The 24,876-nt window shown below is 30.7% G+C and overlaps 2 protein-coding genes across 4 annotated transcripts; one reads left to right on the top strand and one right to left on the bottom strand.

The window, feature by feature from the left end:
* The first annotated feature begins 8,549 nt into the window (after positions 1-8,549).
* On the top strand, positions 8,550-13,344 carry LOC108327080 (homeobox protein knotted-1-like 1). Of its 3 annotated transcripts, none has more exons than XM_017560787.2 (5): positions 8,550-9,230; positions 9,312-9,422; positions 9,697-9,844; positions 12,000-12,256; positions 12,887-13,344. In XM_017560787.2, exons 1-5 carry the CDS (start codon positions 8,985-8,987, stop codon positions 13,049-13,051), a joined length of 927 nt encoding a protein of 308 aa, XP_017416276.1. In that variant the 5' UTR covers positions 8,550-8,984; the 3' UTR covers positions 13,052-13,344. The 3 variants fall into 3 exon arrangements, with proteins under 3 accessions (XP_017416276.1, XP_017416278.1, XP_017416277.1); XM_017560789.2 differs by having other exon boundaries at positions 8,551-9,230; positions 12,009-12,256; XM_017560788.2 differs by having other exon boundaries at positions 8,551-9,230; positions 12,006-12,256.
* A 4,894-nt stretch (positions 13,345-18,238) lies between these two features.
* LOC108328177 (nicotianamine synthase) lies at positions 18,239-19,499 on the bottom strand. Its single transcript, XM_017561996.2, has one exon. It carries the CDS (start codon positions 19,382-19,384, stop codon positions 18,434-18,436), a length of 951 nt encoding a protein of 316 aa, XP_017417485.1. The 5' UTR covers positions 19,385-19,499; the 3' UTR covers positions 18,239-18,433.
* Positions 19,500-24,876: the final 5,377 nt, after the last annotated feature.

The raw sequence follows: 24,876 nt of genomic DNA, 5'->3' as shown, positions 1-24,876 counted from the left end.
TTGATCTTTCTCCAAAATTTAAATATACATTTTACAATGGATGATGATACTTTGACAACATTTTTTTACAACATTTTAACATCATCTACGTGTGATTGGTCCATATTGACGTTTCTAATTATTATTATTGATTGTGGAGTAATTTTAGACCAATCACAAAATAACACGTAAATAATATTAAAATATTATAAAAAAATATTGTCAAAATATCATTTTCCTTTTACCATCTTATCACTGACAGCTATGTAAGGAGAACTTACATCGACGACAATATTAAGATACCGTTAATTATACATAGCAAAAATTACTTTTAATTGCATAGCTGTACATCGCCATTCACTTCAACTTGTGATTCTCTCAATACTAAAAGGACATAAAAAATGTTTTTATCTTCGAGAAATAAAAAAATACGACTTTTTTTAAGACATTTAGTATGTTTGAAATTTTACATGACACAAATTATATTTTACTATAAATTAAAAATTAAATTTTTTAAAGGAAGTTGATCAGATAAAATTTAGGTGGAGTAGTTTATGCAAAAACTAATTTAAAGTTATTGTGTTTCATTTTTCTCCTTTGTACTTCCTAAATTATTACCTAAACGTATGCTTATTCAACCAAAACGGGTGATAAATCACCTGGCCTTCAGCTCATTAAGGATTTCTTTGGGGTCAAAATTTAACTAGTGTCATATCCAGTGACCATGTTTTGATTTTTGTGCATAACCTTTTACTCTCACTTTTGTATGTTTTAAGCTAGATACAGAGTACCTTGATAAGTTACTGTCAGAGACATTCAAGCCAGATGAAAAATCTTTGTTTGGTCACCAGAGACCACGTTTGATTCTTGATTAGAATCATAGTGTCTTGCTTTGCATTCCGACGAGGCAGTTAAATTTTTGTAACCAAGAGCATTGCTGTATGGTTCACTAAAATCATGGTCGTTACATAATGAAAGGGTTCAGAATGCATGTTATATGCTATATCTATCTGTTGTTGAGTGTTGACATCATGTGCTTTACTTTCTGTCTTTTCTAAATTGATGATTGTTGCCCATATGGCAGTTCCACTAGTAATGTGCTTTTGTCCTAGTTGAATTTGGCAGGTATATTCAACAGTAGCTTCGGAATGTCACCAAAAATATAATAATTGGGTGCCTCACATGGCACCAGTCATCACCTCTATAATGATGTGTGCGATATTCCCCTTCTCCTTCCCTCATTCTTTCACTGCAATATTATGACGATTCCTGTGCAGTCACGACCTCTATATATGCACAATTTTCCATCAAATTTAGCAGTTGAAGATAATACAACAAGTGAAGCATATATGTTATCAGCATTTAACATCTTGTGGAATGGACAGTAACATTTTCCAAACTTCTACGTGATGGTTTCTTTGACCGTGCTACCTTAATCCTTACAAATATTTGTACTACAACCTCTGTTAGGCTGTTACACCTGTATCTGACGTTCCCGTGCTGACAGAATGACAGGGGGTGAAAATAGTGATTGAGAGTGGAAGTTCCGATGAAAATTTGTAATGCCCTTGAAAAATAGTGGTGTAGGTAGCCATATTCTGTTGTAAGTCCAGCAATGAATTTGTTCTGTTTAGAGTACTTGTATTGGGCTTGTCCAATAGTTGTTGGCAGCAGTTGGTCAGAAACAAAAGATTGAGAAGCTAGAGTCCAAAAGATAAGAATAAGACAAATGATTGAAGGAGATGAGGATTTGCAATGGACAGAACACCTTAGGTAGATGAAAAGGAAAATGTAGTCTATTTTTGTGTTGTTGGGTCAGTTTCAAATGAATCAAACTACTAAGCGTGACCTTCTATCCTTATCTGCTGGTAGGTTCAAAATGGTGGTGACCACGCTTAAGTAGCTGACAACTGCTATTCCAAGTAGCCTTTGACAATTTCCTAGCCTCTCAGGGTTGCTTTTTCTGTGTTCTGCATCATGTACGTGTTAATCTTTGTATTGCAATAGGCGTAATATTCTTCCTCATATCATTTTCTAGGATCAGTATCTTAACTTTCATTTGAGGGTATCTTTGATTTTGAATTGTAAGTTTCAACAGACTGATTTATTTTTATTCAAAAGATTATCTTGGACATGATTCAATAACTGACTTAAACATTTTAACTCCACGACTATGATGTCTATGTTTGCAGATATTCTCAGTAGATAGAAAACATTTTTGGAAGTAATTAATAAGTATACATTAGCATTCTGTCTCTTTCAGTGTTTTGTAAATTGAGCATGATTTACGCAACTTAGTGGAGTGGAAAGGACCTACTGAGTATACCTCATAAACAAGTGATGCCTACCCAAAACAAATTATTGAAAAGGTGTCAGTTAGGTCCATTAATAGACAATAACAATAGCCACTGTTCATCCTGCAACACTTGTCTTTTTTTTTCTTTTCTTTTTTCCAAATTTTCACTTCCATTAGGACCCACCTCTTTTTTTATTTTGCAATTAATGTTGGTAAAAAGTAAGTAACGTGTATGTTTGAATTAAAGTTTCAGTTAATTTAAAATTTTGATTTTTGAGAAATAATTTATCATCGTTTTAAGTCTGTCTGCGATATCACAAAAAAACAAAATGTCTGTTTGTGAATATTACGTAATTAATTTTTGGATCCGTTTATTTGTAACTTTGTTTTCAGAATAAAGCATTTCTAGTTTAATATTTTTAATATTTGATTGTAAAGCTCTTCATGTTTCTATCCAAAGAAAAATAAAATAAAGGTCTTGGTGTCTTTAAAAGTGAATATTAAAAAACTCTCACAAGCCAAATGAGCGGATTGGGAAGATAAAACCTAAATAAAACCCTAATAGTTTTCCAAAGTTTATCTAAATACACTCTTAATTAGATATTCATTGCATTTTGGTTGATAGAGGCAAAATAAGTGAGAAATTCTGAAGAGAGTAAGTAGAATAAAAACTGAAATTGTCTTATTGAGACTTGTTAAAATGAAGAAATTTTTAAAAGTAATATATTTTATTTGAAAGTATTTGTGTGTAAAAACTGAAAAATGAAAGCATCATCTCGCTTTACATTAAGTAATTCAACCTCGTGTCATATAACTATTATTATTTTTCTATTTTTTAAAGTTAATTAAGTTTTAATTTATTTATAAATTTATATATTTTTAATTGTGTTTGTTAAATTTGTTTAGTAAATTGAATTAAAAAAATTAATTATTTTTTAACATTTAATTTGTTCGCTCATTGAGCAACTGATTGTTATTTGATTATTTTGTTATCTTACTTGTTTGTTTACATGTGATAAAAATTGTAATTAATATACAAGAATAATTATTTTTTATTATTTTTTCATTAAACTTTATTGGATAAAAAAGGTTGTGATGACTTAGATAACAACCTCCATCACTTAAATGTGACGACAATGATTCTTTAGTTATTATAGGTGATGATATGAAACTCATTAGAAATATAACGACCTTCATCACTTATACCAATGGTAATTAATTATAATTATTTAATCATTATGGGTGATGATGTTGGAATATGATAATGTCATTATCTAATAAGTTTCCAATAAAAATAATAAAAATTATTTATAACTTTACATTAATCCTAATATCGCGAAAAACATTTGTAGTAAATAGAGACAAATAAATAAGACAACGAACAACTAATAATCTTGGTATCTGATTAACATAAAAGTTAAACAACAATAATTGAATTTAAAAATATAAAAAAAATGTAAGTATTGAATAAAAAATAATAATAAAAACTTAGTTGGAAATAACTAAAAAAAGATAATTCAAAATCAAATATCTTTATTTTCACTTTGTTTATCTCATTTTTTTTTTTCATTTCACTTCTCACGTTTATATTCTCATCTTATTTTCAGTAAAAATATATTTTAAATATCTCAAAAGAAAACAAATTTGATTGTAAATTCTTTTTATGTAAGTTAAAAATACCATACAATTTTCAACTTATATTATCATTATTTTAAAGATTCTATTGACTTAAATAAACATAGTTAATCAAAGTATTGAATTCATGAATATAAGAATCAAAATTTAGAGTTACGGTTATCAAATTTTCAGTATTTGGATAAAAAATATATAAGAAAAAAAAATCAATACTTTTGTTATTTTTTTATTTTAGAATTTGAAGAAGAACAAGCTTTGAATGAAAAATAAGAATTGCAAGAATCGGTAAAAGTTAATTGAAATGACATAAATAAAGGATGATAAGTAGAAAGTAATGTAAATAGTTTTAAAGTAACATAAAGAGATTAAAAGTCAATGTGCAAGAATAATAAAAATGTAAATTGCAGGAACATGACACCAATATATTTATTTTATTATTAAATACTTATACATCTTGACACTAACTAAAAAAATAATGTTTTTTCTTGCTTTTTGAACTACTTTATTAATTATGTGACTTTTGATGAAGAATCTAACCATTTTTAACTTAGTCAACTTATTGGTGATACATACATACATGTTTCCTTAATCAATCTCCTTGACTTAATTTTCTCATCCATTTACATACACATCTAATTATTCCTTACCTTGCTCTTCTTCACATCAAACATGAGTGGTGTTTATAAGAAAATCTTCCTTAGTTTCCAACTAATAGAAACCATATTTTTGCATAAAATAAAAGAAAGAGAGAAAAGGGATTAGATTTTTTTTATATATATACCAAAAAAGTTTATTGATTGGGCCCTGTCGAGCCCATAATGTAGGTGATGGACTAATTGGCGTGGAAAACGAGTGGAAGTGAATTCCAAAAGGTGGGGGAACTCTTTGTCGTTCCTTTGTTTTAATTTATTAGGCAAGGCTTTAGAATCTTTGTACCCCACCACCACCTTTTTAATATTCCAAACAAACTTATAATTCAGTTTTGCGTTCAATGAATATATCCTCGTTAACGCCAAATCCATTTCCTTCAAACAGATTAGCATGCTTTCAAAAAGGATAACTATCCTTATATCCTTTTCACACACATTTCCCTTCATTAGCTTTCTGCTTTTTCAAGATATCACTAATTATATGCAAATTAAAAAATATTATAATTTCTTAAATCATATTAAGGATCTTTGATCTGTTAGAGATAAACATAATTAGCCATGCATAAGTAGGATAAATTTCACTTTACTAAATTTGTGTAAAATCTATAATTTAAGATTTAATTAAACAAAAATTAGGTTATCCCTACTCAATGTCCCCCTAGATCAATTAATGCTTATCACATTTTTTACATTTAAATAATTTTCTGTCAATTTTTTGTTTTTGTTTTTGTAAATATATTGAAATGCTTGTAATCTCTGTCATATTGTAATTTTTAATTTTAATAGTTTTAAAGCATGATATTAATATTAGATTTACTTTTTTTAGTGAACTTTAAAAAATTTACAAGGATTTCACAATCTTTTAACAAACACTTAAAGTTAGAACATTTCATACAATAGTGAATGACGACTAAGATTTAGAAAAAAAAAATATAACTTTTAGTTTTTTAATAAAAAATATTTAAAATTATTTTTTTGTCCTTTTTGTTATATTCTTATCGAAAGTCCTTTTTAATCAAATTATCACAATATTAATTAATAAACTAAATTCCACAATAATATATATTACCACTAGTTCAGAAAGGATTTTAGACGTGTTATTTTGGATTTTTAATGTTAGATCCCGATTCGATGTCTTTATGGGTGACGTTAATGGGACGTCAAACTCTATAGAGTCTGACGTCTATAAAAGACGTCAGATTACACCAAAACTGATGTCTAAGGACACTATACACGTCAGACATGTCATTAACCGACGTCTATCGCAGCTCGTGTCTTTGGGTAGCGTAGTAGCATCTTCTTCCTTTGCTAGTTTCGTCATAGAAAAGGTTGCGTCTTTTAGACCTCTTATGACATTTTAACTGAAAATCGAATCTGGGTCCTAGCCTAGTTCCATTCCAACCGGCAATGAAAACGAATACGGTGACTTGAGAACTAGGCAATGACTCAGGTTCGGTTTTAGGTTGAAACGCTATAAGACATCCAAAAGACACAAGTTTTTCTTACGAGGAAACTGACAAAGGGAGAATGTGCTACTACGCTACCCAAAGACACGAGAAAAACTGTACCAAAACACAACAAAAACTCATTTTAATCGGTTCAAATGGAAGATAATCAATCAAAGACTAATTTAATCGGAGTAAAAGTAAGTTTAAACGGTTCAAAAGAGATAAAACGCACCTGGAAATGCAATGCCGCGGAGAGAAAAGACGAGGAGAAAGACGATGAGGTGTGCGTAACCGTGGGTTTGCGATTTCTGATTTAACAAGAATCTAGACGTCGATGCCCTAGTGCCCGACGTCTATTCTCGACTAGACGTCGGAGATCTCACTAATATGACGTCCATTCGATTTACAAATTAATATTCGCGGTGTATATAAACGTCGGATGTGGTGGATCCGACGTCTAAACGACGAAAAAAATGACTTTTTACATTCTGATGCATATAGACGTCGGTTAGGAGGGTGCCTAACCTATAGGGTAACTTTTCACCTACCATGTCAGTCATATAGACGTCTGTTACAGGGGGGCGACGTCTATAGTCGTATATAGACGTCGAACTGGCGGGATCAGACGTCTATATGGCAAAAAAAAATGACTTTTCACCTACCTGTCAGGCATATAGACGTCGGGTAGGGGGGATCCCGACGTCTATAATATTATAGACGTCGGGGCCCCTCCTAACCGACGTCTATATGCCCAACTTATTTACGAAAATGTCACCGATCAATAATTTACGTTGGTTATTTTGTGGTCCGACGTTTATGGGGTGACGTTAAAAGTCAATTCTACACTAATGCACATTGATGACGTGAATTATTTATAAAAATATTAGTTTTAAATTATTTAAATTTAACTTAATTTTATAAAATTAATCTGTAAGATGTTATCGTTATTTATAGGCTTAAATACTTACTTTGTCCTCATGTTAAGAGGTGAATTTTTGTTTAGTACCCGACTTTAAAAATGCATCTGTTGAGTGCCAAAGTTGTAAAAGTTGTATAAATGAAGTCCCCTCCGTTAAATTGCCTTAAACGGAATTAAGTCAACGCTAATGTGGCTATAAAATCTAATTTTTTTTCTTCTCTCTCATCTGTTCTTTCTGCAACTCCGTTTAAGTCAATCTAATGGAGGGGACTTCATTTATATAATTTTTACAACTTTGGGATTCAATAAATACATTTTTAAAACCGAATACTAAACAGAAATTCATCTCATGGAAACGAAATAAGTATTTAAGCTTTATTTATATTTTGTTTTAGTCATATTTATATATAATATAAGATCTTCAAGACATTGAACATGTGATTACCTATCTGTGAATGATATATGACAAACTTCAAAAAGGCTTTCTATTATAAACTCTAATATCATACTAAAATAGGAATTGTGAGTCCATCACATTTATGCTAACAAACATTATTAAGATAAATTAGCCTTTTTACTTTAACTTATAAGAGCATAATAGAGACACGATCTTTTTAATAAGTGGGCCTATTGTTCTAAAGGAAATTTTTTTTATGCACTTCATAGTACATATCTGGTTCATTTACTCTATAATCTACTATTAAAAATATACAATTTGATGAGATGTATGAATGATATGTGTATACACATTTCCTTTTTAAATAGGGTTGATCGATATGATCTTATATTCATATATATATATATATATGGTTTATATAATGTTTTACTTTGATTTAATGGTTTGTATAATTTTTTTATGGGTGTAGGAGAGATATTTAGAATAATATTATAATTTAGATAATAACTCACAGTATTTTGACTTCAATGATGATTCATTAGTGCAAGGTAAAAAGTTGGAAGAAATTTTTATTTGATTGATGGCATGTATACTTTTGATTTAGTAGTGAACACTTTGTGTTACCATGAAATCGAAAATATAGGTCAAAGTGTTAATATTCCGTGAGGCTTATTTATCATTTTATTAGTATATTCGATAAAATACCTTACATTTAATTAAGATATAATTTGTATTTAAATAAAAATTCACAGCATTTATGTTATAATGCATGATTGTTGATCATAATGTATAATTATTTATAGTGACGTGATATTATTTATTTTTCGGGACAGCCCTAGCGGATAGTAGGATTTGGCAATCCCTTGAGCGGATGAGATATACTTGCATCAATTGATAAGAGAAAACCAAACACCTAACCTAATCTATTATACCACAATTAATTACGTTATTAAAAAGGGACATAGTTTAAAATGTTTTTTTTATATATATAATCGATTAAAAAATGAAAAGTAAATAAAATTGATTTGTTTTAATGAGTTATGATAATCGAAAGACGAGGGACAGAGGTAGATTAAAGGGGGCCAATGAAAGAAGGTTACGTTACAGTAAGGCATTTGTAATTTATTTCTTATCGAGTGAGAATCTCACTGAGACAGTGTTCTACATGTACGTACGGCCTACACTCACTGACACTACCTACACCATCATGCATCCACATGCTCAAATCACTTCACTTCACACACTCCAAACTTCATCCTTTCGCTTATCTCTCTCTCTCTCTACTCTCTCCTCTTTTGTTCCTTTCCCGGCTCTTCTTGGAAAAGAAAACTCTTTCTGCACTGCACCTACCTAATACTCCAACTCTTCTCTGCACTTTCCTCTGTCATTTTCATATTTACCTTCTTATTAATCTCCAAACCCTTTCAAACTCAGCTCTTTTCGTTTATCTCAGTAATGCACTGTTCATCCACTCTCACTACACTATTCACTAGTTACCCTACTTACACAGCTCCCTCTCCATAATAACTTGGATCATATATGCTCTAATTACAGAACCTCATGTATCATATCTCTACTTGAACTCTGCTTTCTCCTAAGAAACTTACTTGCTTGGGTGTAATATACGTCATATCCAGACCCCACTTAAGTTCACCAAGTCATGGAAGCAGTTTACAGGTTGAAACCCCTTTTGCCTTGTGTTGAGGATGTGCTTAGAGTTGGGAACGCTGCCGTTACTACTACTTCTGATATGCGTCTAGGAACAACAGCTAATTGTTACCTGCAGCTAGAAGCACCTGAACCCAACGTAACCGAGTTAGATATGACGGATCGGATGGTCAAGATCCAGATCGCCGATCACCCTCTTTATCCAGATTTACTCTCTGCATACATAGAATGCCGAAAGGTACTGTTTCTTGCGCCTAACTATCGGGAGAAAACAACCAAATTTATGTATAATGACGGTAAATGGTAATTCTTTTGAAAGGTCGGAGCGCCGCCGGAACTGGCGTGCCTTCTTGAAGAAATAGGCCGAGAAAGCCACCGCATGAATGTTCGCCGCGAGAAAGGGGACGGTTCTGAACTTGACCAGTTCATGGTATGTTTTAAATTTTCTCTTTTGATGTATTTATTTTGCTTGGTTTCCAAATTCACTGGAGGGAAAGTCGAGAGATTGAAAGCAAATCAAGGATGAAATCGTTATGACGGTTTATTTATTTTGGTTAAATTTCTGGAAATCAATCGGAGGGGATACTTGTTCTTATTTTTCCTATAGATAGATATATAGATACATGCATACATGCATTGCCGAGGTGTTTCTGTGGTATCTTTGAATTAAGATTTGAATTGTTGATGTTGTCGTTACCTGAAAGGAAACGTACTGCGAAGTGCTTCATAGATACAAGGAGGAGTTGTCCAGGCCCTTCAATGAAGCGACTTTGTTTTTGGGAAACATGGAATCACAACTGAGCAACCTTTGTAATGGAACACTGATAAAGTCACCCGATAACAACCGCTCCGGTAAATACTCCATTCATTTTCATGCTTATTCCTTTGTGCTGTGTTGTGTGCTTGGTTAATGGTATCAGTGTGACTGCTGAGTCATGGATGAAACTCTATAATTCTCAAAAACTAACAAATAGCTAGATTAAGGAGCCTAGTGTATTGTGGATTTGACTCCGTTATCTTTCTTTGTTCTAAGTTGTTATTATTGATTATTCTGAAGTCTGAACATAGATGGTCCCTTTTTGTACGTTAAAGATAGAGTCAGAAGTGTTTAATTTGAACACATCCACTCCCCGCTCCCACTGCTAATTCAGACATGCTAAAAGAGAACTTACTATACTCATCTCACGAAAGAAGACAAATTTCATTTTTGCAACGGTAAGATCTGATGAATGATGCCATTTAGAGAGATATAAGAGAAAAATAATAGTTCTATAAAAGTGTCATCTGTATCGCATATATTTATTATTAGTTTTGGAAAACAACGGTGGAGTTATTCAAGGCATTTCATAATTCACAGCTACCAATCTATAGATGGCTTGCAGTCTATAAATTAATTTTATATACATACTTTCAGCACTCTAATTTCTTCAAAAAAAATTTATATACATACTTATATAAATTCTTTTTTAACTTTTACCTTTAATCTGTATATGATGTAGTTAATTTTAATTTAATAGAAAGATTATTTTATTTTATTTAGATATTATTATAGAAAAATGAGAATCTATTATTGATTTTTGAATGACATTATTTTTTTCGAAAATTATAAGTATTTTACTAGACTTAAAAATTTTCGTATCCTGTGTGAATTTTTTCGTGAATATTTTGTGGGATTATATGTAATTCATAGAAAAATACACAGAAAATGTTTCACAAAGTGAGATGAGTATTTAATCTCACTGAAATTTTATAAAACTGAAATTTCAAGGTCACATTTAATTTTTAAGGAATTCTTACTATAAGTAGTTTGAATATTATAAAGTGATTCCGGGGTATTACATAACATAGGGTTTTGATCCTTAGTTTGCTATTATTAGCATCTGAAATAGGAAGTTCCACAATACAAAATATGACGGTGATATTTAAGCTTTGAAAATAAGTATTTTGAGAATCAGAAAAAGAGAAGAAAAATGTGAAAAGAAGCATACAAATTAGTTTTTTGGCTAAGGAAGAATAGAGAAGAAACAGTTGAAAAGTAAAAGAAAAAAAAATTGTAAAGGTTTTTTCATATTCTTTAAAAAAAAAGAAAAAAAAAAGAAGAGTTTACTCACAAGTTAAAACATGTGAGTGAATCATTCTGTAAAAGCTTTTTCATGTAACTTTTATACTTATTTTTAATGTGTATAAACTAAGTTTAGTGTAGAACGAAACCCATATTTTCTGTAAAAAATTAGGAAGAAACTTGTCCAAACTCACTCCTTATATATTATTATGTTATATTCCGCATGTTGTAATCAAACAATCTCCACACAAATATGTTTGATTCTGCAATGAAATAAAAAAATTCACGTTCTTTCTGAGCACACTATCTTCTGTCCATACCATTTGGTTGTTTTGTTCCCTCATTACAACCTTGCTATATTAAAACACAGTAAAAGATTTTAGATTGAGAGATAAGAGATCTTGTAGGTTAAATGAAAATGCTGTTCAAGAAGCTAATTTGAAACGAGATGAGTAAAGTTTCTAACAGTAACAAATTTTTTTTAGTATTTTTCTTATAATTTTTTTATCGAGATCTTAAGATAAAGGATGGAAAATGTAAGCTATATAAGTATGTAATAATAAAAAAGAACATTAAAAGATTTGAATAAAGTAATACGCACTAAAGATGAAGAAATTTTTGATTATATAGATGAACGTATCAAAGAGAGACCAAAGAATAGATATATTTATATGTATCTATTTAGGTAAAGATAGATAAATAGAAGTAGTAGATATCCATGAAGAGAGAATTGCGATTTTGCTTGAAAATGAAGTATTTTTTAGGGTAACCAAGTGGAGTTGGAGTTGTATTCTAGCGAAAGAGGTTAAAGCATTACTTTAGCATCTAATAATAATAGGGTTTATACGTACATGGTCATCTCTTTGAACAACGGTATGTTCTCTTCAGCAATATATAGTTGTATGTGTTGTGAATGAGAAAAGTCATTTGAATTTAATTTGTGAGATGAAGTAGGTGGTGGGGCATCAGAGGAAGAATTAAGTTGTGGAGAGATGGAAGAAGTTGAAGGTCGTATATCTTCTTCTTTAAGTTGCCCAGGTGATCAAAATCTCAAGGAGATGCTCCTTCGCAAATACAGTGGCCATTTTAGCACTTTGAGAAAGGAATTTCTGAAACGAAGAAAAAAGGGTAAGCTACCAAAGGATTCAAAGATGGCACTCATGGACTGGTGGAACACCCATCATCGATGGCCATATCCTACGGTAATTTCCATCATCTATCAGTCCAAATTTATGTCTTCATCCAATTCTTAATCTTGATTTACGCCTTTTCTTATCTTTTATCGTATATTAGCCTTTTCTTATCTTTTATGCTGCTTGCTTCAGAAAATGGGATGGAATGATTTTGGGGAATTGGATAGTAGCCTTTTTCAGTACTTGTTCATCTGAACCATGTCTTTCTGTCACTTTTACTTATCTAACTCTATAACATGCATGAAATTTTATGACCGGTCGCACAAAGTCACTTGTCTATAATTGAGCAAGCATAGGTACTATTTTAAATTACAGAAATAATAGTTCATTTACCTGTTTGGTTCATGTACCTCGTTACATTACGAAATTTCTTGTTTCAGTCCTTACTCCTACCCTTTTTAACTTGTTCTAGCTTCTACACATCATCATGTTAATCTGATTGGGTTTCCCATTTTGGACAGCAAAACAGATTAAAAATGCATGTTTAGACTACAATGCTGTAATGCACTGAAAGCTCCCATGGAAAAATAAATAAAAAGAACAATTAGTTACTATTTTGATGAACATATGGTGGATATAAGTTACAGGAATTGCATGATTTAGTGGTATGAATTGTTTGAAAGTTTATGAATGATACAGGAGGAGGAGAAGGTGAAGTTATCAGAAGTGACTGGACTGGACCAAAAGCAGATAAATAATTGGTTCATCAATCAGAGAAAACGGCATTGGAAACCAACTGAGGACATGCGATTTGCCGTCATGGATGGGTTAAGTGGTGTTGGTGGAGGAGCTATGTTCATTTAGTTCTGCAACTTGCAAGAGTTCTTCAACCATCTCACTTCACAATGTGCTAAATTTTGGACTTTTTGAAGTATACGTTTACATAATATAATTATCAAAGTTGTAGTTATGTCAGTGTAATGCATCATTGTTGTCCAGCATTCCGGAGTTGTTCTTTATTTTATGCCAATATGGCGCTGAAGAAAATGTCTCTTTTCGCTAGAAATTACTGAGCTTAGTGACTGTTAATTCTTATGTATGTATGAATGGCGATAAATATTATACTACAGAAATGTTATTCTTGATTGAAAGAGAAATTATTGCTATAGCTAGTTCTGAACTACAATTTTCAGGTATGATACAAACTGATAATTTCTTTACATGTGGAGAATTTGTCATCTCATAGACACCATCTCACGGATTGTCTCATAACACCAACTTAAAGAAAACAGTAAAAGCAATGCCTTTTTAATTCTCATCGTAAAAAGTAAGAAAAAAAGTTTGTTAGAGTTATGATGAGCTGACAAAATCTTTGGATATCAAGAAGTTATTGATTGTAAACGGGACGGAGATGGTAGCCCAATTGTAAAATAGTTCTATGACGATGCAGACACTGGGCTAAAACTTCCCAAATTTTTAGAATTGTTTTAGTAGGCTTTTACTATGTTTGCTAAAAAGTGAGGCCCAAGCCCAATCCAATAATCACATTAACAGTCACGTTTTAGACCTCACTTTTAAAAACCATAGAAGTAGGACAATCGATGAAGAGAAGTTGCAACCCATTTCTTGAATTTCTATGGGCATATTTACAGTGAAATCATCAAACAGGTGGTGGTCTACCTACTATAGTTCGAAATTTAGGCATCTTCGTTTTGTGTTCAGTTGTTAAATTGATCTTAGTCAATTGGTACAAAGGCATAAATCTCAAATAACTAGATAGAATAGGGGATATTTGTGCCTGTATATCAACTTTCAACTACACAACTAATAGTTTACAAGTAATGTATTTATAACGAATAAGAGTATTTAGTGAGTTTATTTCAGCGAGTAATTTATTTTTTATATATTATGGTTAATATATCTGAACATGTATTCAATGTAAGTTGTTTTAAAATGAAACGAGTGTTTTTCTTTTTATCAATTCGCCGTGAGGAGTTGTTGTAACTTCTCCACGTACAAAATGATCTTGTATTAAAAATCGTCACAGAACTAAAATATTTGAAGGTTTTTATAAGTGGGTAATCTCTTAGAATTAATGAGTGTGCCCTTGTTTTTATTGTTTTTAATCGCATGACAAAATAATTAACTAATAAAAAAAATTAAATTATTCCCGTAAATAAGTTCATTTCAGTAGTTCATGGACTATAGTTGACCAAAACCAATTAATAAATTAGTTAAAATCTGAAAGATCATTTTTATCAACTAAAATTTTAAAATTAATGCTTTTGTTGAGTTATTTTTCTTAGGCGAGTTGAACAAAATTAACCATTTATGTTAGATGTGAACTTTCATGGAAAATTAGACAGAAAATATTTTTATATTTAGCTATATCATTATTTTTTTGTGGTTAATTATATATTCTTCTTATTACTTAAAATATTTTAATACAAATTAAAATAAAATATAAACCATATAATAGTTAAAGTAAATACTACTGCACATGTGTAATATATATATATGATAAAGATTATTTTAGTTGTTTTTAAAATGATGTTTTAGTGAAAAGAATTCAATAAAGATTGCAATCGACATTAAGATAACCAAATGATTATCTAAATGTATAAATGTGAATGTGTATTTTCAAGGATTCACAATAGAAAAGAAAATTCAATCAAGAAAAATAAAACACACAAATAAACAAATTGAAACATGATCGTGAAACTTTTCGTATATGAGGAGTCACGAAATGTATATTTCTTATATTTTTTTAGCTTTGTAATCTAGTATTCTCTTCCTCCGCTCTATCACTACTAGAGTTATTCTCCTTTGTCGTCATACCACCATTGTTCATCTCTCATTTCATTATTAATTAGTTTCATCATTTTAAGTAACATTGCCTTTATATACTTTTGTCATCGTTTTCTTTCTCTCTTTATTTGCTCTCTCTCACTTTTTTCATTGGGTGCTCTTATGATAAACTTTGTTTGAAATATCCTTATATCTAACTTGCATACGGAATTTTGGTTCAACTAGGTTCTGGATGATGGTTGATGGTGGCTTGTTAGTTTGCTTTGGTTTCTATTTGAGTGGTTGAGATGGAAAAGACAAAATAAAATGTATTTCTCACTGTCACAAAAATGATACTACATTGATTCTCTAACAAGTGATATAGTTCATACAACTTATAGTTCCATCAACCAATTAGAATATAAAAGCATCTTACAACATCAAAATCTACATCGGTTAAATAAATTTTAATTGGTGTTATATATATCCATTGTGTAATAATGAAAAAAATGAGTGACTGAAATAATGAATATGATGAGGAAAAGAGGTGATTAACCCTAAAATCAATAATTCACGATGAAGAATCAAATAAAGAGAAGTCTATAAAAGAAAGTGATAGTTACAATTTACCTTTGTTAGTAAAAAAACTTGAATTTATGTTAAAAAAGAAAAGAAAAGGAAAAAGAAAGTGTCCCATAAAAGACAGAGGTACAATTGTAAAAAAAATATAATTATTTTTGATTTAATTTAAAACTTGTTTGAATGTAGTAAACATTGACAAATCAATATAAAAAATATCCAAGTTATCAAAAGAATGGACTAAAGAAAAAATAATTTTGTATTTATTTTAAGTAATCAAGGAAACATGCGTCACTCTCCCAAACCCAATTGAAACCCTAACTAGGTTGCTCTAACCCTAAAAAAGTTTACACTACTTAACCCGAATGTCTTATATTACTTGACCCGAATACTACTTTGTACATATATCTCACACTAGAGTTGTCTCTTGTTCATAATAGTTTGAACTTTATCAGATGAGACCCAATTTTCTTATATTCTCCTAACTATAACCTTAATTATTGATCCCTTAACTAGAGGTCTTCCATAACATTATGTACAACACTTTCCATTTAAATAGACTATAAATGAGTTTTTGTTATATTTTAAATGGTTTCCATTAAATGACTTGTCATATAATTTCACACGGTATCTTAGAGTGACTTTATTTCTTTTCATGACTACCTACATGAATTTTTGTCCTTATACAAGAACACATTCTTTGATTTACACGTTTATAACTGATTTGCACAAAACGATGTTTATATATCTATTGGAGTGAATCCACACGACTCTCTAAATGGAACAAAAAAGCAACTGATAAAAATGAATGAATAGAACTCTTTATTTTGAATATAAAACAAAACAACTCTTTTAATTTAAATGAAACTGTACAACTATTTCACATATTGGCACAACCATGTCGCTTGTCATCAAAGGTTGACTATGTATATGTGAAGCAATGAAACATTAATAATAATTTTTAAACTTATATCCGAAGTTTTCACATTTCAATATGGAAGTCCTGAAAGTTTTGTATTTAGCATTGACATAAAACATTGCCATCAGCTGGCTAGATTTTTGTTAAAAAGGGGCGAACTGAGAAAATATCATCAAGATTCACCTGTGAAGTATATAGGCCAATATGAACAACTTAGGGATCGTATATTCTAATTCTACTAATTAATAGACCAAACAGACAAAAGGAGACAGTTACAAAAAGAATAACTTTCAGAATTGTCTTCTGATAAACTCAAGGCATACAAGATTAAAACCCAATAAAAGTATTCTGTCTTTCCATTTAAGTGGACATCTTTTCATTCTTCGTTGATTTTCTTTTCAATTAGCATTGACATAATAGATCATCATTAGTATAAGACTAATAGTGAATGAATCGAGTAATCCTTGAGATTATGATTATATTCAAACTTATTGCAGTCACCCCACTCCCACCACAGAAAAAAGCATTAATTCGCATCTTAATTATGAATATATGCTTGGGTAATTAGTGATCAGGTACAGCGATGTGAAGATATATGCTTGTATATCTTTTACTCTCTTCAACTTTTCTGAGGTCAAAGACAAAGTGGTATCTCAACATGTCATCATCAGCATATGTAAGTATTAGACCAAAGACAAACATTGATAGATCTAGGAAAAAGGCAGATAAGTTGGCATCCTTTAAAAGCAAAGTAATCTTTGATTTGAAAGGCAATATGTCTGCTAATATCAAAGAGAGGAATTTTTTAGGACTTCTCTTTTTGAGTGATTGCGATTTAGTGGATAATGAAGTACACGCAGCCAAAGCAGCTCTGTGATATTCAGAAGAGAAAAAAATTACCTAAGAATCTAGTACAATTAAGCACCAATCAATACAATTTAAAGTTAGGAAAACAATTTCCAAATCAGGGACTGCATTGGAGTTATTTCATTTGAATATTTTGATGTTTAAGTCCAGCATGTCACATATTTTCATGAAGAAAATGCCTGTATTTTAAAAACAACATATTTCATGCTTTCAAGTAAAATACTTTCATTCTATTAGTTTTCACATATTTCAATCAATTTTAATGATTCAAAATTGATTTCACTGTACTGTTTTGGGATGGAAATACATATAAAGAAGAAACAGAAACCTCTAAAAAAATTAGTCCAGGTCATATCAATTCTTACATCATGAATGGTAGAATCCAGAACAACATCAAATACTTGAAAAATGAAGATAATCCCAAGTTTGTCAAATTGTGACCACCTTCACCAGTTTCCATCATATTTTAAATCAAACTAACATTACTTGTGTGTTTGAATTTACGTTCAAGCTGGCATTCTGATGTGAGTTCATCCAATCATATATCAAGAGAGAAACTTTTCTGTTTGAACGCCTTGAAAAGTTATAAGAACAGCTATTCAATCACACTCTCCAGCAGTTCAGTGTCTTTCGAAGTGATTCAGATTAAATTAAATGTACATTTCAAACTCACCAGCAGATTCAAAATTAATTTAAGTAAAGTTTAAACAAGACTAACCCCAAGTTAAGCAGCTCCTGTAGCAATTCCATGAGCATCCTTTGATATCAATGCATCATTACATACGCATGTTAATTTTCCTTAATTAGAATATGAAGATGAGCAAAAAAGTGTAGAGGAAAGCGTAAACACAGTATGCTAGCATGCATGTGGTTATGGCTCGGTTGAGGAAGATAAGATCTAAAACACAGAATCTCTTTCATATAATTTATTGCAAATTCAAGAACAACAATATGTAAAACACTTAAGTTTTGGTGGATGAGATACAAAACAGTGGGACATAAGTGAAAATATTAAGTAAGTAACTTAGTTGCTATACCACATGACCCAATCTTCATCTTAAGCAGAAATAGATAACATGAAATTAGTTGGTTGACTAGAGCTGTTCCTCAATGGCAAATTCCTCGATCATGTTCCCATGGTTGAGGGGGTTGAAGGCTTGAATCTCGGAACATTTGTTGGGAAGGATCTTGGAAGCAAGGCCTTGATCCAGTGAGTGCATAGGGACAGGATATTTACGTGCGATGACAACCGAGTTGATGACCTCATCGGTGGGGTGGAAGACGGTGAGGACCTCAAAACCTCGAAGATCGCAAGGCTCAATGACAGGGTAGAGAAAAGCCCTTGCCCCATGAGCGCTCCTTAGCATGAGAAGTGCTCCAGGGTTCATGTGCTTGGCCAAGTGATCGATGATGCGGTTTTTGCTCTCCTTGTCCATGCCCACAAGGGCTGCCAAGTAAACAACCTCGTACTCCTTCAAAGCGTTGGAGACATCCAATATGTCAGTGGTGTGAAAAACCATGCGGTTGGACAAGTCAGGGTGAGAGGAAACCAAGCGCATAGCGTTGGAATTGGCTAAAGGGTCCATGTCATAGTTGTGAAATGTGGTGGAAGGTAAGTGGTTTGATGCCAACACAATCGAGGTGAGAGGGAGGGGTCCAGAACCCACGAAGGCGATTTTGCTGGGGACATGGGTGCAGTGTTGGGTGAGGATAGTGAACTCAAGGAGACCGAGTTTGAGGTAGTTTGAATAATAAGGAAAAATATGAAGGTTTTGAAGAGGGTTGTCGTATGAGCCTAGGAGGGTTGAGTAGTGGGTCTCTAAATGGCCTTCGGCTTCACCACAGAGTTTTATAAGGTGAGATCTAATCTCTTGCACGTTTTTGTTTAGGTTTGTGACATCTATTGGGCTAGGGGGTATGCATGTGAGGACTAGTTGGGTGAAAAGCATGTCGACATTTTTGCAAGGTTTCAGACTCTCGAGGCTCGAGATTTGTTCATACAGCCCGCAGACTTTTTCAATCAGCAACTCTTCCTCGCAAACCATGTCGACACTATGAGGTTATTGTGATGCTGTGTTATGGGCAGACTCAATCTCAAGATAGATAGATAGATAGATAACACAACAAGCACACCCTTTGCAAAAGCTCAACGGGGTGATCATATTTAAGCCCAACTGTGGGGTCCACTCACTTCACCCTTTGGAATTGCCTTGCTTTTTTATTCTATTTTTCGGATATTGTTATGCCACCAAATATGTTGCTTCTCCTCTGCTCTATCATTTTTCTCAACATTATCATTGCCATTTTATAGGTCTTGTAAACACGAACTCATATCTTTTATTAAATATGCCTGTAATTAATCACCTGTAAAAATGGCTTCCTAGTTTTCTTCAGTTTTTTTACTAACTATTATTTCATACACTCCACGACAAATGATGTAATTTTTGTTTATATCTTCACCAGATATAAGAGAGGGTAACACTTCAGTTGAAACTGGAAACAACTTCTAAGGTCTCATACACACAACTATATGGTCTTATCTATATTTCAATAATAAGGCAGTGCCGCAGCAACTTATACTCTTCTTCTTGTTTCCTATAATTAAGAGGATAGGCCAAAAAAGCACACAAAAAAGAGAGAAGATACGCAAAAGAAAATATTTAAATCAAATGCAAGTATGCTGTTTTGAACCTTTCCATACCGCGACAGGGATGGGGTATAATGACAAAAATACAATGCACTTTCTAAACTAAATTTTAAGAGAAAACTCTTCAGACTACATAAATTTGTATGTTCATTCAAGACTTCAGAAAATTTAGATAAGATTGAAAGATAATATTAATAACATAAAAAAGAAGAAAATATAATAATATTGTTGTTGGGAGGAGATATTCAACAGAGACACAAATATCAATAAGATATAAGTCCAATCATATAAGTAATTGACATCATTATCTACTTAAAACTTTAAAATAATAACTTTTTCATTTTTATATAATGTTTTATTTTGTCATTTCTATCTAATATGAGATTTAAACTCACGCTTAGATTCTGAATAACTGTTATATTTAGTTGTGTCAAATATCAAAGTTCCATGTCTAAAACATAAAAAAAGACAAGAAAATAGTTTAAATTGAGTCAGTACTTTTTTTGTATATTTATTTTTGTACAAGTCATCGTCAATAGTAAACAATATTTGAAAGCATTTGACATTTTTGAAGTAGATTTATAATTTATTTTGTCATCCTTCTCACAATTATGATTATGTCATGATTTTGAGGACTATTTAAACAACATTTTGTATGCAGACATTTTTTTTATCAGGAAAAGATTTAAATTACTCATTACTACAAATAAATAACATATACTCTTATAAGTGTGTCAAAATATGAAAAAAAAAAGTATGGGTAGGGTATGAGAGGTACAGTTTCGATAAGTGACTCAGTCTATGATTCCAAAATGTTTTTGTTTTCACACTTGTCACGTTTGCATTTTGGTTCATTACAAGGAATCCATCCCCTTATAAAAGTTTGACTACATGTATGGTTGTCATTATAAACACTCAATTATATTAATTTTCTCTATAATAAATATATATTGTCTCTATCAATGTTGATTGGTAACATAAAAGAAAGAATTAATATATTTTTTATAAATGATCAAATTATGCCAGTAAACTCTGTCTATATCTTTAAATGGTCTGATATATTTCAAAAATGTCAAAGAAAATCTTGAATACTTTAAATTCGTTTTTCTGATGATGATTTCCATCAATAGGGACAAAAATTGTCAGATACAGCAACTATCATATAGAGTTATAACTCTTCTCATTCGATCATCGCTATTTAAAAGCTGTTGGAAGAGTTTTTATTTCATATGCAAAGTGATTGCGTCTTCATGACAAGACATTTTCAATAGATTATTACAATAATCTTTTGTTAATTTGTACGAAAGAGGACTATTTGCAATGAAAGCGGTAAGTGATAGTTACTACCACCGCCATATGTTTTTAACAATAAGAAATAACACACACATACACATATTATATTATATTATATTATATATATATATATATATATATATATATATATATATATATATATATATATATACACATGGATTTGTTAACGCGTGTACGTCTAGTTGATACATTTTAGCATTGTGTACCGGACTTTAGTACATAAAAATATCCTTATTAGATTCTAAATTAGATTCTAAGTTTTAAGTTTTAAGATTAAGGGTATATTAATAATTTTCATTCTCAAAACTAAAAAAAAAAGAAATCCCCCAAACCCTTACTCACCTCTCTCATTCCTTTGAACCCTTTCTCTTTCCTCTTTCCTCTTTCCTCTTTCTCACTCCAATCTTTTCTCTGTCATCCTACTGTAGCCCTAATTGAAAAAATCAGAAATACTTGTCGTTAAACAATCTTACAAAAAAATGATTTTATAATGAGTTTTCATCTTATAATTTTTGTCTTATCTAATTTTATCAAATTTTCACAAGCATAATGATATCAAAGGAATTGGTAATTGGCCTGGAAAAAGCATAAAAGAATTGGTAATTGACTTGGAAAAAATAAAAAATACTCCCTGTTAAACGATTTCTTACAAAAAATGATTTTATAATGAGCTTTTATTTTATAATTTTTGTCTTATCTAATTTTATCTAATTTTCACATGCATAATGACATCAAAAAAATTGGTAATTGGCCTGGAAAAAAATCAGAAACACTCAGTTGTTAAACAATTTCTTACAAAAAATGACTTTATAATGAGTTTTCATTTTATAATTTTTGTCGTATATAATTTTATCTTATTTTCGCAAGCATAATGACATCCAAAAGAATTGGTAATTAGCCTAAAGGATTTTTTTAGAGATGATGATTCAACATATGCAGATGATGAAATTAGATAGGTTAGTGAAGATGGTGAAATTGAAGAGATCTTGAATGAACCTTTGCCTAAAGGTGAATATGTCAATGACTCAACTCTTTATAAAGGCAAGTGTTTCTGATTTTTTTCAATTGGAGCTACAGTAGGGATGACAGAGAAAATGTTAGAGTCAGAGAGATAAAAGAGAAAGGATTGAGAGGAATGAGAGAGATGAGTAAGGGTTTCAGGTTTTTTTTTTTTTTTTTTAAGTTTTGAGAATGAAAATTATTAAAATACCCTTAACCTTAAAACTTAGAATCCATGATATATAAATGTATTTTTGTCTACTAAAATCTGGTACACATTACTAAAATGTATCAACTGAAAAACAGACGTACGTGCGTTAGCAAACCCCATATATATATATATATATATATATATATATATATATATATATATATATATATATATATATATATAATATTAAATATATTTCAAATATATTTTAATAAAGATATAATAATTAAAATAAATCTAATAAGACTTGAATATAAAAATTTATATTATACTAAAATGAAAATGAACTATTAATTTTAATAAATTTTTTCAAAAAACATTTACTAAAAAAATTAATACCATAGAGACATAAGTTCAAACCCGCATAACAAATTCAAAATTTTATAATAATAAATTTTATAATCTTCTTATTTATTTGTTAATTAAAATAAGTGTTTTGATTTAATGTTCGACACAAGTTTGTCATAATGGTTTTCAAATTTTAAACATAAGTCAAAGTTTTTATTCATTTCACACACGTCGTTCAATTGAATTGGGGTGTTACTTGTAAAAAACACTTTGATGCTAAAGTAAGTAAATGTCTGACAGTGGTGGTTGTGGGGTGACGGTGGTGGCTCTATGTGCTATTAGGTGATGGTGGCCACTGCGTTACAGTGGTTGCTGGCGGTGGACGATTCGTGGTTGTCCAAAAGCCATAAACTAATGATGGGTCTGCTAGATGTAAGCCTGTGTTGAATGGATTGTCTTCTTGTTTTGGTTTTGTAATGGATTACCTTATAATGATGCTTGTTGCTAATGATGTTTGCTGCCAATTTGAAATTGTTTTTGTTTAGATATGATATTACAATGATACTTGCTGCCAAATTGGAATTGGTTTAATACTTGCTGCCAAATTAGAATTGGTTTAATGGATTGCCTTAGCTTACATGTGTTTTAGTAGTTCTTATAGGTTTGGTTTTCATAGCTTTCTGTATTTTGGTGCACATCATATGATGACATTGTTCATTCTAGGATTATCATTCCATGCATTGCTTCACTTTTCTCATGAATTCAAATTTGTCTTGCACTAGCTATCATTTCAATTTTCATTTCAACATTTTAGTTATCATTAGCCATTATAATTGTAATCTAAACCCATTTCTCATGAGTTTTTTTGCTGTCGAGGGTCTATGCATGTTGCATCTTCGTCGAGGGAGAGTTTGTGGTTGTGCAGAAGCCCTAAATTGTTAACTGCCTCACGGACTATCGAGGTAAATTCTGAGTCATTCTTTGTTTGTATTTGAGTTCTTCTATTTAAGTACTCAAGGTCTAGGTTTCTATTTAAATGCTTACACTGAAACAATATATGGAAAATTAAATTTGAATTTTGTATAAAAGATGGATCTCCATATATGCCTAATTATCTAATTATCTAGATATGGATTGTTTATTGTGTTGTGCAAGTCTGATAATTATATGAATGTTGAATACACAAAATACAAATTGCATTGGTATTTGTCTAGCACTTACTGGTGAATAAACTAATGGATATATATTTCGGTAATTATCGACAATGAAATTACTAACAGATTTTTGGTCGTCGATAAATCGTCAAAAATTATCTAGTATTACTGATGGATATTGGTAGTTTTTGATAGATTTTGTTCGTCGATATTTTATGTTTTTTTTAATAAATGTGAAATCAATGTAACCAATTACTTGAAAACCATAAACCTGTATTAATAAATTTCGAGATAAACTTTTAATTAATACTAATCTAATTATGACCTAAATAATAATAGTCTAATTTAATATTAACATAATTATTCTTAACGTTATCTCCAATTTTAATCACCATTTAATCTTTCGACCGATTCCTATTAAACGTGGACTAATTAATTATCTGATTATTAGGGTAACCTAACCATTATACTATACCTTACTTATACTTAATTTTTTTTATCATTGTAATAACAAGTTATTTATGTTTGGTAATAATCTAGATTTGGTGTACAATTTTATTAAAAATGACTTAGGGTATTTCGCTCTTACACTATTATATTTTTTTCTCATTATATTCACTTTACCTCTAATTTATAAGGACATTCTGATTGTCATTTTCTTACATGATATATATAGTTCCAGTTATGCAAATCATGAATAACGAAATTTTGTTTTAAGTATTTTTTTTTTCTTTGTTCATGTTTTGGACATGCTTTAAAGGATACTGTTTATATTATTATTGTTTTTTATTTGTGTATTCATCATTATATTTTGGCTCTTTTTTTTATCTCTTTGACTTATATTAATTGTGTAGTTAAAGTGTTTCGTGTACACTGGCTCATTGCAAAGCAAAATTATTTAATTTTTTAAAATAATTATACTAC

Source organism: Vigna angularis, chromosome 2 (genome assembly GCF_016808095.1).
Source record: "Vigna angularis cultivar LongXiaoDou No.4 chromosome 2, ASM1680809v1, whole genome shotgun sequence".
NCBI classification, from domain to species: Eukaryota; Viridiplantae; Streptophyta; class Magnoliopsida; order Fabales; family Fabaceae; genus Vigna; species Vigna angularis.
This window is presented reverse-complemented; position numbering and strand designations above follow the sequence as displayed.

Bases quoted from the DNA above. Each gene is read 5' to 3' on its own strand.
- LOC108327080 (XM_017560787.2), top strand. From the start codon at position 8,985: ATGGAAGCAGTTTACAGGTTGAAACCCCTTTTGCCTTGTGTTGAGGAT. The intron at 9,231-9,311 runs GTACTGTTTCTT...TTCTTTTGAAAG, and splicing joins CATACATAGAATGCCGAAAG to GTCGGAGCGCCGCCGGAACT. The intron at 12,257-12,886 runs GTAATTTCCATC...TGAATGATACAG, and splicing joins ATCGATGGCCATATCCTACG to GAGGAGGAGAAGGTGAAGTT.
- LOC108328177 (XM_017561996.2), bottom strand. From the start codon at position 19,384: ATGGTTTGCGAGGAAGAGTTGCTGATTGAAAAAGTCTGCGGGCTGTAT.